Source organism: Ostrinia nubilalis, chromosome 23 (genome assembly GCF_963855985.1).
Source record: "Ostrinia nubilalis chromosome 23, ilOstNubi1.1, whole genome shotgun sequence".
Classification (NCBI taxonomy): Eukaryota; Metazoa; Arthropoda; class Insecta; order Lepidoptera; family Crambidae; genus Ostrinia; species Ostrinia nubilalis.
Genome location: NC_087110.1, coordinates 999,742 through 1,018,376, shown reverse-complemented (window position 1 = coordinate 1,018,376; position 18,635 = coordinate 999,742). Strand labels below are relative to the sequence as shown.

The 18,635-nt window shown below is 38.1% G+C and overlaps 2 protein-coding genes across 3 annotated transcripts in view; one reads left to right on the top strand and one right to left on the bottom strand.

Moving 5' to 3' along the window:
• Positions 1-2,463: 2,463 nt before the first annotated feature.
• Positions 2,464-5,564, bottom strand: LOC135083461 (small ribosomal subunit protein uS17). 2 transcript variants are annotated; one of them, XM_063978201.1, is made up of 4 exons: positions 5,454-5,564; positions 4,626-4,742; positions 3,137-3,342; positions 2,464-2,607 (listed from the first exon to the last, which is right to left on the bottom strand). In XM_063978201.1, exons 1-4 carry the CDS (start codon positions 5,463-5,465, stop codon positions 2,484-2,486), a joined length of 459 nt encoding a protein of 152 aa, XP_063834271.1. In that variant the 5' UTR covers positions 5,466-5,564; the 3' UTR covers positions 2,464-2,483. The 2 variants fall into 2 exon arrangements, with proteins under 2 accessions (XP_063834271.1, XP_063834270.1); XM_063978200.1 differs by lacking the exon at positions 4,626-4,742 and adding an exon at positions 4,786-4,914 and having other exon boundaries at positions 5,454-5,561.
• A 12,673-nt stretch (positions 5,565-18,237) lies between these two features.
• The window catches only part of LOC135083186 (227 kDa spindle- and centromere-associated protein), a gene marked incomplete at its 5' end in the record, with an annotated part of 82,380 nt that continues 81,982 nt past the window's right edge, over positions 18,238-18,635 (top strand). Inside the window, one exon of the mRNA XM_063977921.1 lies at positions 18,238-18,330. Coding sequence (XP_063833991.1) covers positions 18,238-18,330 — 93 coding nt within the window. The remainder of the gene's footprint in view (positions 18,331-18,635) is intronic.

The following is an 18,635-nucleotide window of genomic DNA, read 5'->3' as shown; positions in this document are numbered from 1 at the left end:
CTTTAGCTTAAAAAAAATAATTTGTGTTTTTTTTGTATGAAACGAGACATAAAGTGCTAATTTTCTCCGAAGACCTGCTAGATCGTGACTTGAAACAACCTAGGTCGGTATAACTGCATTATTTATTAATATTCTAAGCTATTTCCAGCTGCTCCAAACCGCAACTTAGCCTGTTAAACGATTCCGAAAAAAAATAAAATTGGCTCTTCTTGTAATTGTATTTTAGTTCTTTTTTTTAGAAAAAGCTTCGATTACGGTACTAGAAAGTGATTTTATCGTTAGGTGACATTGTTATCTATTGTCAGAATCTGTTAAACCCTTTCTTTCCTATCAGCACATGACTTTAAAACAACAATGAAGTTACTCATACCTCGTAAATAACGTATTTTGCGAATAAGCAGATAATGGTCAGGGGTGGGGGTAAAAAACAGATAAGGATTGTTTATTTGTTTTAAATTTAGTTTGGGCTGTGTAACGTCACCAATAACATTCAACTTGAAATGCTGTTTTTAGCATGTAATTACAATGGAAGCTATTGTGAATAATATAGATTTGTTCGTAGTCTTAAGAAATACCTTAAAACCTTTCATGGATAGTGAGGAACATTATAATCACCTTTAGCAGAAAATGGTAGGTACATTTGTCAGAAGAAAACAGTGTTAAGTTAAAAAAAGTTTGCCGGAATTTTTGTACTAATCTTAATGGACGATGGACAAACTGTCATCTATCTCTTCCCCAATTTTTAAGAAGAAACAGTGATTGCCTTGAATCTCCAATTAACTGGGTCTGGCAACTAGTTTTTGATGAAGACAAAATTGAGGAAAATGTTGGTTCAATTACTGAACCTAGTGAAAAAACAACGTCAAATATAGATGCTATTACAGAAAACATGCCAACTTCTACACTACATGCTTCGACTACTTCCTTTATCCCGAGGAAACCGTTACATAAATTAACTCAGAAACAGAAAAAAAGATGAATTACACGTTACATAAATTAACTCAGAAACAGAACATTTTCCTCAATTTTGTCTTCATCAAAAACTAGTTGCCAGACCCAGTTAATTGGAGATTCAAGCCAATCACTGTTTCTTCTTAAAAATTGGGGAAGAGATAGATGACAGTTTGTCCATCATCAAGAAGAATAATGGTGTAAAAATCACTTTGATTTTTGGGTATTTCACGTTCTTTGAATATGTGATTTCTTATTGTATAATGCTTAAATCTAAGAATTTTCTCAACTAACTATTTGCCTAAGGACCTATGCTATAGGATATAAATGTTTGTTATATCGTTTTCACAGTATTTTTATTAAAAAATCAGCTTGTAAACTGACGCTAAAGTGGAAATTTGAAAACCTGTGAGGACTTATCTTGATAGAATTCTTAAATACTATACTAATCGAAATATTATCTCAACTAACTATTTAGACGACGAAATTGCCTAATTATTTATGCCTATAACATATTTGTAATGTAACTGGTTAATGATTGTAACGGGTTGAAAAAGTACTGTTTTTGCGCCAAACGGCGTAAACGCTCTTAACACTGTTTTCTTCTGACAAATGTACCATTTTCTGCTAAAGGTGATTATAAAGTTCCTCACTGTCCATCAAAGGTTTTAAGGTATTTCTTAAGACTACGAACAAATCTATATTATTCACAATAGCTTCCATTGTAATTACATGTTAAAAACCGCATTTAAAGTTGAATGTTATTGGTGACGTTACACAGCCCAAACTAAATTTAAAACAAACAAACAATCCTTATCTGCTTTTTACCCCCACCCCTGACCATTATCTGCTTATTCGTAAAACACGTTATTTACGAGGTATGAGTAACTTCATTGTTGTTTTAAAGTCATGTGCTGATAGGAAAGAAAGGGTTTAACAGATTCTGAGAATAGATAACAATGTTACCTAACGATAAAATCACTTTCCAGTACCGTAATCGAAGCTTTTTCTAAAAAAAAGAACTAAAATACAATTACAAGAAGAGCCAATTTTAATTTTTTTCGGAATCGTTTAACAGGCTAAGTTGCGGTTTGGAGCAGCTGGAAATAGCTTAGAATATTAATAAATAATGCAGTTATACCGACCTAGGTTGTTTCAAGTCACGATCTAGCAGGTCTTCGGAGAAAATTAGCACTTTATGTCTCGTTTCATACAAAAAAAACACAAATTATTTTTTTTAAGCTAAAGTATCAGGTTTAGAGAAAAATGTGATATGACATGTCGTGATGAGTGAGCAAAGGACTATCGATTGGCAATTTTTAAAATTCGATTTTCCGGAAAAAATCCCTATGTCCACTTTAATGCCATTTCGATCCACCGTGCTGTTGTTTAAATATTTACCATAAAACGAGAACAAAATTTTTTACTCTTGCATTTATTTATCTCAATGGCTCTGAATACTGAAGTCTGGGTAAAGTAAAACAGAATATTCTCAGAAATAAAACGAATCAATACTTATAAAATAATTTTATTTAGAACTTTTTGAAGGATTTTTTGGATCCTTTGCCCTTCGACACCTTCAGCACGTTGAATCGCACTGTCTTGGAGAGCGGCCTGCACTCGCCGATGGTCACGATGTCTCCGAGCTCCACGTCCCTGCAATATTGAGGAGTTCATTAGAACGGTTCGGTGATGATGATGGTGATGAAATGTGGGAGGAATGATCAGTGTTTGGGTTAGAACACGTCTTTCGTCACTTGGTTGTCGGAAGACCGTCGTGTGGGTATCATCATTTAAAATAACTTCCTCATTAATTTTAATGCTATGCAGCAAGATAAATAAATTGACAAAACGTGCCATTTCTAGATGGTTCTCATTGGTAAGGTAATGAGGCAGTAACCGCGCAGTTACGGTTTGATGCCAGTGTACGAGAACTGCGAACCAGCAACCGCGCGATTATCGTTGTCTGACCATGGGCTAAGGGAGTACTAAAATAGTTTGCCACTCCATTGCCTTCACCTGGGAATCTGTTTCTAGGATGTTAGAAACACTGCTCTTGCTGAGACATTTAACTACGTATTATTGTCCCAAATTGATGATAGGGCTAGCTATATTTGGGACAATGTACTGAAAAGGGCCTACATACTAATAAATAATTAGAATAATATAAATAAGTGTTACGTACCTGAAGCAGGGTGACAAATGCACAGACATGTTCCTGTGACGCTTCTCAAAACGGTTGTATTTGGGCAGGTAGTGCAGGTAATCGCGGCGGATTACGATGGTGCGTTGCATCTTCATCTTCTGCACCACTCCGGTGAGGATCCGGCCCCTGATCGACACATTGCCAGTGAACGGGCACTTCTTGTCGATGTAGGTGCCTTCGATCGCCTGCGGGGTGGGAAGGGTTAGTTGGTGGAATGACGGTTTGGGTTTTGGAGATACTTTAATTGGCTTTGGTTTGTAGTTTTTAAATTTTAGTAAAGATTTGCTGAATACCCACTCGCTACTTAGGTAGGTGATGGCAAGTTTAGCAGAAGAATAATGCTGCTTGCTACGTTTTCTTGAGTTTTACAACTCAATAAATTAATCTTGCAATGAATTATGTGATAAGAACTGAAAAGACAGTGCTTATCAGAATCAGAAGATGTTGTGGTCTACTTTTAGGGAATTTAATAATTCCTAGAACCTTAGCCAATCAAATATCTTCAAGTTTGACTGTAATCAGAGTTTGGGTTAGAACACGATCTTCATCAGATGGTAAATCAGAAGACCGTCGTGTGGATTTCATCATTTTACAGTCAAAAGTTTTATAAAAACGTAATGTGTTACATTCATTTTTCCTTCACCATTTTTATAAGTTTTTCACACAGGCATGCAAGCAGGCATTATACATATTTGTCAGCTTTTGCATCTGAACATTGATTGATATTAATAGAACGAAACCTCCAATTAATAATCTCATGTTAATTGCTAAATGATGATCCTAGCAATGAACATAAAATTATTAACAGTGGCTACAACAAGTATGCTTCCAGATTTTTAGTGTTCAAATCCTATACAGTTTTCAGCATAGGTTTCTGAACTAAGAATCTATGGCAAACAAAATATTATAGGTTGAGAAAAAGCAGTTATCAGGTTATTGTTTTTTATTATCATGCAAATTGCAAACAAAGACATGCAACAATCATTCGTCCCTTTAAGCACACTTGTTTAGCTTGATGAGTGATTAATTAAAATAAAATAAAAATAAATAAGATTGAAACTTGGATCTTTAAAATTAAAAAGTTGTTTATGGGCAAAGAACAAACTGTTAAACTATAAATTAATGTGAGAATCTCAAAACCACACCTTACTGGAAATAGATTAAAATAGCATGCAACCATTATACCTATTCCTTCATTTGAGAACCCTATCATAATGATATGTATGAAATTGCTGCAGCACTGACGAAATGAGCGGATGAGAGCATAGACCAACTTCTGCTTTAGAATAATTTGGTTCAAATAGTTGAGTCTTTACCGAGCTAGTAATGAATTTCTAAAATAAGTGTTAAGTTTGTGTACAATTTGTTTGATAATAAAACAGAAGTTGGTCCCCCAAGCCTTCCAGTTAACATCGCCAGCCACCATCGTCCCAGCGTCCGCCACCGAATAGACTGTGAACAAACAGACCTCACGCGGCGTCTTGAAGCCTAGACCGACATTTTTATGGTGCCTCTGGTCCTTCTTCTTGAGACCGCCCTTGCGGTTAAGGAACACCGTCGCTTGTTTCTGAAACGCTTTCTCTGTCTACAGAAAAAATACAAACGTTAATTCACACCATGCCATTTACCTCGCGAGGTGTCTTAAAACCGAGGCCCACATCTTTGTGATACCTCAAAGGCTTACGGCTGCGCTTCAAACCGATCCCCTTTTTACGGTTCAAGAACACCGTCGGTTGCTTTTGGAATGAACGTTCCGTCTGCAATGTTTCAAGGCATTAGTAACAAGTTGAGTGAAGAATTTCAAAGTTGGGGACATGTAAACATAACCTAGAAATTTTAATATTATGGGTAATTCAGACATTTTGATGAACTTGTAATGTGTGATTTGTGAAGTAATTATTTAGAAAGACAGAGGAGATAGTGAAGATCAAGAAGTAAGTGGTATTTTCGTAAAACATCACGTAAAAAGGTAACCTATACAACTTGCCCAAATTGGCTAGAAATTCTAATGGCAATTCAAATTACACTAAATAAATAGTTCTGATAGTAAAATATAAGCAGAAGATAAATACTTTTTGATATAAATACACTTGAACTTCGATTTTTTGAGAACAATCAATGAAACTAAACCCCACGTGTGAGATTGAAGTGTGGACATTTTTCGAGTAAAATCACTAAATAAACATGAAACAACTGTAGGATATTAATTTAACACTGCACTTCAACATTTTAAACGCACATTTTTGGTGAAAAATACCGAAAATTAAATAATTTTGCCAATAAATCCCGCACGTACCTGATCCGCCATTTTGCTTGACAACGAAAAGAAACCTTGTGTCTATGGCCTGACAGAGGCTAAAGCAATGTCAAAAATTTGACGTCTCTAACAACCAATCACAACGCTGGTGCTAGAAAGAAAGACAAATATCGATTGGCTGTTGGATAATGTCTATGGTACCCGGTGTTAACAACGTTAATTTACAAAATCTTCTAAATCCATAGGTACAAAACTTGCAAGTGTGTCGGCCGTTTGGTTGTAGTGGATTGGTTAATAACTCTATGTTGTAGTGCATTGGTTCCCAAATTTATATGAGACACGTGCGCCCCCTTTCGACCATACAAAAATTCCGCGCCCCCATTCTCCTCCAATCCAGATTATTAGACCAATAGTCGTATCAAGCAGTCTGGAATGCATTCTTTCAGCGCCTCAGCGGTCGCAGGTTTTTTACAAGCTTTATATTGACTTCACTTGTTTTAGTATGTGTGGGACAAATCTTGCAACTGAATTTAAGACCACTTCTCCTCAACCAATTGAGCTGAAATTTGGTATACGTAAGTACGATGACAATGCAATGTTAGGCGGTTATCACACTGCGCCGCGCTCCGCCGCGGAGTCAGGAGGTGGTAATAGGAACTCCTAAATGAAACTTATCGAGTTTGGGTTCGTTAGATTCGACTTTCCGAGTACTTTGGTGCTAAATCATCATTTAGCAAAGTGAGATTCATATTCATATTCATATTCATTTATTTGCTCACTAAGTGTAGGTACATAAGGTCTTATAACTAAATACAGTGCTTAAAACTTAGTAACCTAGTTTAGGTATTGCAAATTTTTTTGAGGGCTGCATGCATGCTATATAATTATTTATTTTATAGGTAAGTATAATATTATATTCTAAGTATTTATTTACAGTCCAGAGCGCCATTAAAAGTTATTCAGTTTACGTTAGTGTATTAGTTGTATCACAAAATTAGTCCTGTATTATTATTTTATTTATTATTTAAATATTCATCTAATTTATAGTAACATTTATTTATTAAGTATTGTTTCAACTTTTTATTGAATGTTGTGTACTTTTCTTCATTTTTTATTTCTTGTGGTAGTTTATTAAATAACTTGATGGCCATGTAATATGGGCTGGTATTTAACATTTTTATTCTGGAGTATGGGAGGCATAGCTTTTCTTTGTGTCGAGTATTAACGTTATGTGTGTCTTGCATTTTTTTGAATAAATGTGTATTTCTATAAACAAATGAGCATAGGTCATGGATATATATTGCTGTTAGGGTCATTATTTTGTATTTTATGAAATAAGGTTTGCAACTCTGTGTGTTATCTATTTGGGCTATGATTCTTATACACTTTTTCTGCAATAGAAATAAATCATTGGCATTAACGCTGTTGCCCCATAGCATTATTCCATATTTAAGCCAGGAGTATGCATAGGCGTAATACGCTGTTAGTGCTGTTTCTGTGGTGTTGTGCTGTGTTTTATTTCAAATAGGGCGTATGTAAATTTTGATATTTTGGTTCTTATTTGATCTATGTGCGTTTTCCAATTAATGTTTGCGTCTATGTGTAGTCCTAGTAAATTAAAAGTTTCTACTGATTCTAATTGTACATTTTTTCCAAGTGTTATATTGATGTCTAAGGGGGCTTTTGTATATGGTCGGAATTGTATTACTTTTGTTTTTTTTAAATTAATTTCTAAGTTATGTAGTTCCAGCCAATGTGTAATATTTGCTAATGTGTCACTTATAAGGATGTCGGGGTTCGAGTTTTGTTCGCACTTAATTAAGATTGATACGTCATCTGCAAAAAGTATAGGTAATGATATTTCTTTGTTTAGTATTTTTGGAAGATCGTTAATGTATATTAAAAAGAGGACACAGCCTAGTACACTCCCTTGAGGAATGGAACAGGTCATGTGTCTCTCTTCGGATGTTATTGTTTCTATCTCGTTAGCTGTAGTGTTGTGGAAATCAATTTGGACTATTTGTTTTCTGTTTGACAAGTATGATCTAAACCAGTTAAAAGCTGTACCTCGTATACCTGAACCATATAATTTTGACAACAGGATGTTATGTGAAACTTTATCATATGCTTTGGTCATATCTAATAATATGCCCAAGGCATATTTTTTATCATTTAGATGTTGCAGGGCAGCTTGGATGTATTTATATACAGCCAAGGTAGTTGATCTAGTTTTTCGGAATCCATTCTGGCAATCATCTAGAATTTTAAACTTTTCTAAAAATGTGTACAGTCTATTACACATGGCCTTCTCAATTACTTTTGAAAATGATGGTAGGATTGCTATTGGTCTATAATTTTTAGGGTTGCTTTTGTCGTCTTTTTTATGAACCGGTTTGACTATTGATATCTTTAACAGGTTGGGAAATTATCCGTCGCGAAAACTTTGATTAATTAAATAGGTAAGAGGTTGTGATAATTCTTCAGCACACTGTTTTATTAGTTTAGGTGGAATCCCGTCTACACCATAACTATGTTTGTTTTTTAGATGGTTTATAATTTTAATTACTTCTTCGCGTGTTACAGGGTTTAGGTACAATGTATTTATTGGGGGGTCAATTACAGGGTGCCCTATATTGATCTTATTGTTATTATTTTGGCCAACGGTAACAAAATATTTGTTAAATGTTTCTGTGATCATTTTTGGACATTCAATGTTTTTATTATCAATTACCAGTTTCATATTTTTGTATTTTTTCTGTTTATTTTTTCCAGTTTTACTATTTATAATATTCCACATGGTTTTTATTTTGTTGTCAGAGTTTTTCATTTGTTTTATGTACATTAGCTTTTTAGATGTTTTGACACAACGTTTTAATGTTTTAGTGTATGATTTGTAGTATTTTTTATGGTTTCACTATTTGTTTCATTTACAAGTATGCCTAGTGCTCTTTTATGGATGCAAGATTTTTTTATTCCTGTAGTAAGCCAAGTTTTTTTTATAGTATTTTTAATTTTAATTTTTTTCAATGGAATATGTTTATTTAGGTTATTTTTTACTACTGCTATGAATGAATTATAGTTATAGTCTACACTTTTGTTTTCGTCTATGATCTTATCCCAATTTTGCTCTTTTAGTGAATTTTTAAACATATTTATATTGCTTTCTGTAAATATTCTTTTTTGCTTGTAGAGAGTGCAGTTGTCTTCATAATGCCATTTTGAATTTAGTTTCACTTGGACGGCTTTGTGGTCAGATAGTCCATAATCCTCAACGTAAGATTTTTTTACTAGGCTGGTAAGTATAGTTTGTGAATACTAGGTCAATACAGGATGAAGTTGTTTTGGTTACTCGCGTGGGTTCGTTAATAAGTTGTTTTAAATTAAATGAATTCATTGCATTTATTAGCTCTTGAGATTGTTTATTGTTAACCTGCATATTTATATTAAAATCCCCACCTATCACTATGTATTTATTTTTGTCTTTTGTATTTAGTTTTTTTAGTAGTTTATTGATTTGTTCGTAGAATATATCTATATGGCGGTCTGCTCTGTATAGTCCTATTACAATTGTATTTAATTTAGGTATTTCAATGGCACAAAATTCAATAATAAATTCTACAGAATAGTTAACAATATCTTTTCTGTCTATAAAATCTATGCTGTCTTTTATCATTAAACAGACACCTCCTCCCTCATAATTTTCTCTACAGTACAATGAACCCAGTTTGTAGCCTGGTAAATTAATAGAGTTACAATAATTTGTGTTTTTCCATATTTCTGATAGTAACATAATATCAATATTAGAATCTGTCAATAAGTGTTCAATCAAATGTAATTTATTTCCTATACTTTGGATATTTTGGAATGTTATTATCAGTAATCCATTATCGAAATGTTTGGTTGGGTGTAGTTGTTGTTGTCTTCTTACTGTTGTGGGCGTGGCGCTGTTGGGGCGCCGGAGTGGGGTGTGGCCGTGGTGGCTGGGCCTGGGACGGCTGGGCTCGGGACGACTGGGCCCGGGACGGCTGGGCCTGGGACGACTGGGCCCGGGACAGCTGAGCCTGGGAAGACTGGGCCCGGGACGGCAGGGCCTGGGACGGCTGGGCCCGGGACGGCTGGGCCTGGGACGGCTGGGTCTGGGACGACTGGGCCCGGGACGGCTGGGCCTGGGACGACTGGGCCCGGGACGGCTGGGCCTGGGACGACTGGGCCCGGGACAGCTGAGCCTGGGAAGACTGGGCCCGGGACGGCAGGGCCTGGGACGGCTGGGCCCGGGACGGCTGGGCCTGGGACGGCTGGGCCTGGGATGGCTGGGCCTGGGACGGCTGGGCCCGGGACGGCTGGGCCTGGGACGGCTGGGCCTGGGACGGCTGGGCCTGGGATGGCTGGGTCTGGGTCTTCTCTTGTGTTTTAGTGATGCGTGTTTCCATTGCAGGTGTTTCTATACCATTAATAATTAATTTGTTATTTGTTAATTTGATTAGATACAACTAAAAAGTTTAAAATAAAATTATAATAATTTATAATAAAAAAAAACTTTTTTTAAAACAAGCTTTATCCTGAAATGCAGTTGTACTAAAACGAAAAATTAAGGAATTTCGAAAGCTTGTAGCGCAAACAGAAAAAAGAGGAATAAATTCAATGGGCGATACAAGCTTTTGAAATACTTTGAACCTAGCATAGATACAATTACCTCGAATCCAACAACCTGCTTTCCCCTTCCCAATTTGGGTTCCGACAGGGTAAGTCCACCAATGATGCGGTTCATGAATTGGTCGATTCGATTGTTGGGGCTCTGGATGGTAAAAGGAAATGCCTAACGATCTTTCTAGACTTAGCGAAGGCGTTTGACACGGTCTCTATCCCCAACCTACTTGTAAAGCTGGAGAGAATTGGAGTTAGAGGCCTTCCACTCAGGCTGTTCGAAGACTATCTAACAAATAGAAGACAGCGTGTTAAAATTGGTAGTCACATTAGCGAAGAGCTTCCCGTGATGTTTGGTGTGCCGCAGGGTAGCATACTCGGACCAACCCTGTTCTTGGTCTACATCAATGACCTTTGTCAGCTGTGTTTGGACAATGGTAAAATCTATACCTTTGCGGACGATACTGCCCTATTCTTTGACGGTGGAGATTGGAGTGAGGTTTTTAGTGCGGCGCAGAAAGGCTTCTGTGGTGTTGGTGCTTGGTTGCAGAAAAACTTATTAACACTCAATGTCTCTAAAACGAAATACATGACCTTCGCAAGTAAGACTAATTTACTGCCTCCTGTGTCACTGAACATAACGGCGCACGGTTGTACTAATAGTGATCTCGCATGCTCATGCCCATCTCCAAAGAACTGACAATATCAAGTACCTGGGTGTAACCATGGACCAATGTTTAACCTTCAAACCACACATCGATACGCTAGTATCAAGACTAAGAAAACTTATATATGTCTTCAAGACGCTAAAACATGTCGCCGATCGTCGGACAATTAAAATGGTGTACTACGCATTATGCCAGTCTCTAATCGAATACTGCATTACATCTTGGGGGGGCGTGGCCAAGACGCACTTAATTGAGGCGGAAAGAGCGCAACGTGCGATACTTAAGGTTGCGTCTGGTCTCCCTTTTAGATTTCCTACCACTGATCTGTACAGGAAGTGGGAATTACCTACTGTCAGGCAGTTATTTGTGCTGAACACTGTCCTCAAAAAGCACCAGCAATTAGAATACACCCCTGATTTAATGAAAGATAAACGACGGAAGGGTTCCGTCTATAAATCTAAATGCTTCCGAACGAGTCAGCCCCTCAAGCATTACTGCTTCCTAGGGAACTACTTGTACAACAAATTAAACAGTAAACTTGATTTGTACCCACTTCACAAATCCAGTGCTAAAAAGCCTTACTTAAGTATCTCAACACACTCAACTATGAAGATACTGAGAGATTACTAAGCTCCCCGAAATAGACCCATCTTGCCTATTACCTGAAAAGCCCCATTCTTGTGTTTTTTATGACAATATCGTGGAATAGTACGCCCTTACACCAATTACTCATCTACATACACACCCACACACACGCTCACACACACACCCACACACACGCTCACACACACACACACTCACACTCTCATATCATTGTATTTTTATGGTATTTTTTATTTTATTTTTTGTTTAGCCTGTCTATTTAATTAGAACTCAACACTCTGTACCTCTAGGAATCTTCTAATTATTTAAATGTATAACTATTTAATAAAATAGATTCCGCAGAGTGGGCCTGGTGACCTGTAATACAGATTTTCTTAAAATCTACAATAGGCACCAGCTCTCACAATGCAATCTATAGTTTAACAGATATATTATAAGAAATGTTTTTCATAATTTATGTTGTGAGAGAAATAAATAAATTATTATTATTATTATTATTAATTATTTTTTTCGTTTTAGTACAACTGCATTTCAGGCTTGTTTTTAAAAAATATTTTTTGTATAGGTACTTAAGTACACAGATGGCCAGACAGGCCAGCGCCCCCCACTTTGGGAACCAATGGTGTAGTGGTTCAGAACTCAGAACGGACTACTATGCCGAGAGGTCCCGGGTTCGATTCCCGGTCGGGCAGATATTGAAATGATTTTAATTTCAGTGACGGGTTTGGATGTTTTCTATGTTAAGTAATATATGTACATATTTACAAAAAAAAAGTATTGAGTATGTTTATATCCGTTGTCTAGTCTATATAGTATCCATAGTAGTACAAGATTTGTTTAGTTTGGGACTTTATTTATTATTACTTATAGTTTGGGCTGAAGACCCGCTGAGGGCTCCGGGCTTTAATTCAATGAATATTAGAATTTAGAAATCATTACACCTGTAAAAGAGAACGTTTTCATTTGAGGGGAGGGATAAGTACAATTAAATTGTATTCTTCTTCTTCAAGGAATAAGGAAAATAATTCTTTTTAGAATTATTCCTCCTGTTGTAACAAGACAACTTTGATTATAAATAAATAAATAAAATAGTCCAATATTTTTTAGGACTTTGTAATAGGAAAAAACTACTAATTGTAGAATTTTTAACCATTGCAACAAAAGTAAACGGATCTGTCAAAAGCGGATTGTTATGAAAATATCCATCAATTTATTTTTCGCAATAAATTGCTTTTACCGTACCAATTTTGCTTTTTAAGTTCTATTTTAGTATCGTTGATTAATTTGCGCCATATTATGAATGTTTCGGACGGCTGAAACTGTAGTAAATACCGGAGTGATGAGTTCATTTCTTGTCTTTTGTTTTGTTAAAAAACCCCGTGTTTTTCGTTGATTCGAAATGGAAGAAGTGAGACAACTTGTGCAGGAGGAAGGCCGGGAAGCCAGGAACCTGGTAGCTTTCCACGTGGCCGTTGATACACCAGGTAATTGGAGTTTTTATCTCGAGCCAAGCGACGATGTTCTGCCCAATATCGTGGGCGGTGAATGTTTGTTGATCAGTAAAGACAGCCTGCGTTTGCTTTATGGCGAAGTAATAATTATTTTTATATTTACTTGGTTATTCATCCCAGCGACCTTCAAATACTTCAAATAATATTGCCATCCATGTGGGTGGTTTCACACAATTTTGGTAAAAGTTGTCCCTTTTGAATTAGCAGTAGGAAGTTTGTGTGTGTTACACTTGTTTGTATTTACATTTCAAATATCATCATGTGACCTTCTTCAAATTTACATAGAATAAACTTCCAACAACATTGTCAACTTGCAATATGTCCTACCTAAGTTTGATCTTCCTTGCTATTTAATTTTGATAATTGCTTGAGTACTGAACCATGCAGAAATACTGTACTGTATATTTAATTTATGAAAAAGATCATGTGATAAATCTGCTCTAGTAGTAATTGAAATTCCGCTTTTGAAAGTGAAAATTTGCACCATTTCACGCTAGGCTGGGTTAGATTTATGATGCTGATTTATCTATGCTGAGACGGCATAGCAACCATCTTATAAAACTAGTCTTATCAAAAATAATCCTCTCTTCTTATAAATGTAATGCAAGTGTTGCTGTTATGTGGTAATTCTCTTGAGCTGCCTCTTCCCAGCACTTGCCTTGCCTATTTTATTTTCCCGAAGAATGGTTATGTTGGGATGTATAAAAACTAAAAAGAGCTATTTAATTGAGAATAAATGAATGTATTTATGTGTTTCAAGATAATTCTTATGTAAGAAACCAGTGGGTATGAAATATAATGCTTTTTTAAACATTAATGAAGGTAGATAACCTGATCGATAAAAATATGACCTTAGAGTTAGATTTTCTTTAGATTTTTCATACATCAATTTAAATGTGTGCAAAATTATTCAATGTGTCAATTCTGGTGACAGTTCCAACTTATTTTAAAGAAAAGTTTACATTTTGGTGATAGGTGTTAAAAATAAATACTTTTTTCTACCCTCTGTTTTTGTTCCATTTAGACTTTGGGAAGAGTCTCAAGTACCTATATTCCTCAGGAATAATTTAAGGGTGACAGTTTGCCTTCTGTGTATGTAATTGCCTTTTTGAATATATTCAATTTCTTTGTAATAATTTAACCTAAGGGTGTTAACAGCAAAATTATAATTTGTCGATCCAAAATAGCGTCGCCTTGATTATCGAGCCGGGCGCGCTCTCGCTTGGTCTGCAGATCAGACATACTGTCTTTGAAAAGAATTCTAAATTCCGTTTGATGAGCCGTCAGGTGCGTATGCGCTGATGCATACAATTGTGCGTGTATGCTGACTTGCAAGTGGTGTAGTGTAGAGGGAAGTAGATAAATTCGTAAATTAATACATAAAATACTTTTGGATTGCGCGGGCATCGAATCTCTGGCGTATTAGAGCGCTTTCACATTTAGGCGATTAACCAGCGCGACAAACGCGCGACAGACGCGCTTCCGAAAATTTCATACTATGTGACAGCGGATGCATGCCTTCACATTATAAAAACGCCGCTGCCGCGCTGCAGTCGCGCTACCAACGCCCTAATGTGAAAGCGCTCTTAGTAGTCCCAACCATCAGACTATGTGGGCGTCATATAACGGCGCCGCCCGGCGACTAAGGTCTACCACCTATCCGTCCCCCGGACACGGCCTGAGCCGAGGTCCGAGCCTACCGTGGCGCCCTCAGGCCGCGTCCGTAGTCCCCTCGATCGGGCCCACTAGAGTGAGCCCGCCGTAGGCTGGACTTTGGTCCAACACCGCGGTGGGCAACCCTCTAGTTGGGTTCGCCACTGATCGGGCGCCTTATGCGCTCGATACGGCCCGATCGCGAACGTCGGTCTGCGACCGACGCGGACGAGCCTGGGCTTCGCTTCGCGAAACCCACACTCGACCTCGTCGGCACGCGCACCGACGATCGCCAAACGGCTAGAGTACCTTCTGTACTCGCCACTCTGCCCGGTGAAGCTGGAAAAGCTCTTCAAGCTACCAGCGCGCGTCCCTTCAAAAAAAAAAAACTAAGGTCTACCATTCAAAATTGGGATCTTATTTCTTAGGTAGGTACGACGTAATTTTGGGATGTAGCAAAGCAATAATAATCTGGGGTGAGGATCGAATGTTACATTGTGCATTGTCTAGATTAAACTGAACATTGTCTATTGACAATATTCGACAGTGCTCATATAATTCATGAACTATGCTTGTTTTGAACGCCGATTTTTCATAAGAACTTAAGTTTCAAGTTATAATGAGCTGGTTTTACCCATTAGCGCCCGCCGTACTATAAATAGTACCCAATTTAAGTTTACCTTACACACGTCAAAATATTTTAGAAGAAATAAATGGCTTAGTTTCTTCTATTGTATTACTTTGTAGTGCTTCCCAAGGGTTGAAAGTGGGGAAATATTATATAGCATTATTCTAAAAGTTTTCCCACTTTGTCCTAAGAAAAATCTTTTCAGACAAAAGGCTCATGATCTGGTCCTGTGTGGGTGGACGTCTCTATTTATAACGAAATATTTCCATTCAACCTTTTTGACGCCCTTGAGTTGAGTCCGATGAAATATGTATGTTATTTACGCTACTTAATAAGAAGATTTGAATCGGCGCCATGGAAATGGTTTCCAATAATGACGTCACCGTCTCAAGGATTCCGAACCATAATTTCTGATCTAAAAAGGCAAATTACAAGCGGTCAAGGGCACATCAACCTTGATTGTCTTTGGATTCTAGCGTTTACTGTGGAGAGCGTAAGGTCTGCATTTAGCTGAAGGTTTAAGTACTAAGTGCACTGCCGTAGTTTGTAAATTATTAAGCGGGATTGTCTGGAAGGCCTATCGATCCGTCTAAGCTGTTATTATTAGTACAATAGAAGTTGTAACAGTGTTCAGTACGGCTAGCACGAAAAACTTTCGAGTTCAAATCGTTTGCGTACTCGAATCGCCATCAAAAGATTTAGTACGAAAACTACAACAGCGCCCTTGTGAACGTGTCGTAAAGTGAACTTAGTATGAGAAATGATTGCACGAAACTTATTTTGAGAATCAAAATTGTCACGTTATCGTTTACTTCGAAGGTTGAGTATCGAATATTATCGAGTACGCAAACGATTCGAAGACGAAAGTTGTTCATGCTAGAGGTACTGAAGGGTACGATTGCAATCGATTAATACCCTCTAGCCCAGATGACCTGGCCAGGTCGCAGACAGAGTAACTCGAGTGATTCGTAATCGAATCGATTGCTCGAGAAGCTTTAATGTACGGGCTTTGAAGATCTTCGCCACGATACGATACACGATAGCAATATGTAAATCGGATTTATTTACTACCTATTGTATACCTTCATTTATGTATCTACGTTGTCAATAGAACTAAAAACTATTGCGAGAAAACAACCGCAGAAATATAAATTGGTCACTGTAACAAAATTGCAAAGTGATATTTATTTACGATTTCAGCATTCAGGATTTCTTTAGCTAATGACTCGCTATTCTGACGTGGCGTTGCTTCCAGAGAATGCATTATTTTGGTGACTTAGTTTGTGGTTACTGAACTGGATTTTTGATACCGATTCTGAGAAAAAATACGCCACTCGTAACAAAGTTCGCGAAGGTTTACTTAGGTCTTACTCTTAGTTTGGTGTTCATAACTTCATACAGACGATGTTATCCCAATCTAAAATACTAATAAAAGTACTAGAAATAACTGAATTGCAGAGCGCGGTCTTTATGGTAATCCTTCATGTAATTAATAATTCAATTATTCATACAAATATGTAAGGAGTCTACTGAACGATTCTGTAATAGTCACTAAGTGATATCTAGGTCTGGTCTGATTTTAGACATCAGAATCGATACCGGCGACCTGACGGAGCGTAAATATAACTGTTTACCGATATTCTTTCATGAAACATGTTGCATTTGTCTTGGAATATTTTTTCAGTTCCACTTTTGCTGGTCACAGTACAGCCCGGGTTTAATGATCCTTGAATTGGATTGTAAATGTTATGTAAAGATTTATGTGGATTGTAGATCATCATGCGACGATATGAGCGTAAGTTCTTGAAAAGTACTTGTAGTTTTATTGTCTCAACCTTCCGGTGGGTCGCGTTATCGAAATTTTGTGTGTGACTGTAATATTTTGCTGTCTTATTGCTATGGAGTTAGGGTGTCTATTTCAATGGCGAGATCGAAAACAGATTGCATTATTTAGTTATGTGTGTAGTCACTAAAATACTTTTAATATTTTATTCAGAGTCCTCTTTGTCGTTTGAATCGTCAAAACTTACACACAGTATTTACGTGCGCAGATCTGATGATAATTTAGTCCTAGAAAACTGTCTGTGCAACGCCTGGAATTCTCGTTTCTCTATATTTATTTTAGTGTCACGCGGACCGTCCGGTGCGGACCCGCTCCGCACGGCCAATCTGTATGAACTTCTAGGGAGCGTTTTAGAGTAATGCGGTTCGGAGGAACCGCTCCGCTCCCTAGCAGTTCATACAAATCGGCTGTGCGGAGCGATCCGCACTGACAGTCCGCGTGACACTAAAACCAGTCTTACCTAAATGTTCATGAGTAATGTCTAAGAAGGATGATATAAATAAATAGAAAATATGTATGGTCTGATAAATTGGATGTGCTATCTGCTGCTGCTCTACTAATGTAAATGTACCCTCACCATCCATTTTTAAATAAAATATCCTTGGACATTTTACACTGCTCTTCTAGTCCCAAACTAAGCAAAGCTTGTACTATGGGTACTAAAGCCTGGTCCGTGAGCACGTAGAATCCCGTCCAATGATCCCAAGCTACCCATCCTTATCGCTCGCGCGTAATTATATTGCTGTCGCGACTGTGCGACGCGCGCCCGCAGTGAGTGTGCGAGCGCGACAGCAACATAATTACGTGCGAGCGACAAGGATGGGCACTGGGCAGCTTGGCGTCATTGGACGGGATTCTACGTGCTCATGGACCAGGCTTTAAACAACGGATATCGTTCGTTCGTTCGTTTCAGCCGAAAGACGTCCACTGCTGGACAAAGGCCTCCCCCAAGGACTTCCACAAAGTCCGGTCCTGCGCCGCTTGCATCCAGGTACTTCCCGCGACCTTCACCAGATCGTCGGTCCACCTAGTGGGAGGCCTGCCCACGCTACGTCTTCCAGCTCGTGGTCGCCACTCAAGAACTTTCCTGCCCCAGCGGCCATCAGCTCTTCGAGCTATGTGCCCCGCCCACTGCCACTTGATTTTAGCGGATATAAACATACTTAAATACTTTTTTTTTGTAAATATAATTTTTCATCTACCCGCAGCGCGGATATCGCGCAAGCCGCCGCGCTGCCTCGGCGGGCCGGCGGTGCGGCGCGTGGCCCCGCGACCGGCCCGCCGCTCGGCCTCGGCAGGCCGGGACAAGCGGTCCGAGTTACGGGCGCGGTACTGGGCGCTGCTGTTTGGAGACCTGCAGAGAGCTGTAAGTAGTCATTTTGCTATAGCGAGAGGGGGAATTGACAGTGAGAAGGGTCGGAATAGAGAAATTTGTAAGGAGCGAAGTATAGCGCCAAAGGGAACAGAGCTTCGAGCAGTACCTACGCGCTCTCTCGAGATTCGGTTCGTACGCCATGAGTCAGGCAGAACCATGGTTTGGTGGAGTCCCTATAACGTTCAGTCAGTCCATTATTTCCATATGCAGCTTTATCTGTCTATCTCGACAAACCAAGGTCCCGAGACGGATTCGTTTTAATCAAGTGATGTTCACTTCTAAACATAGGATAATTT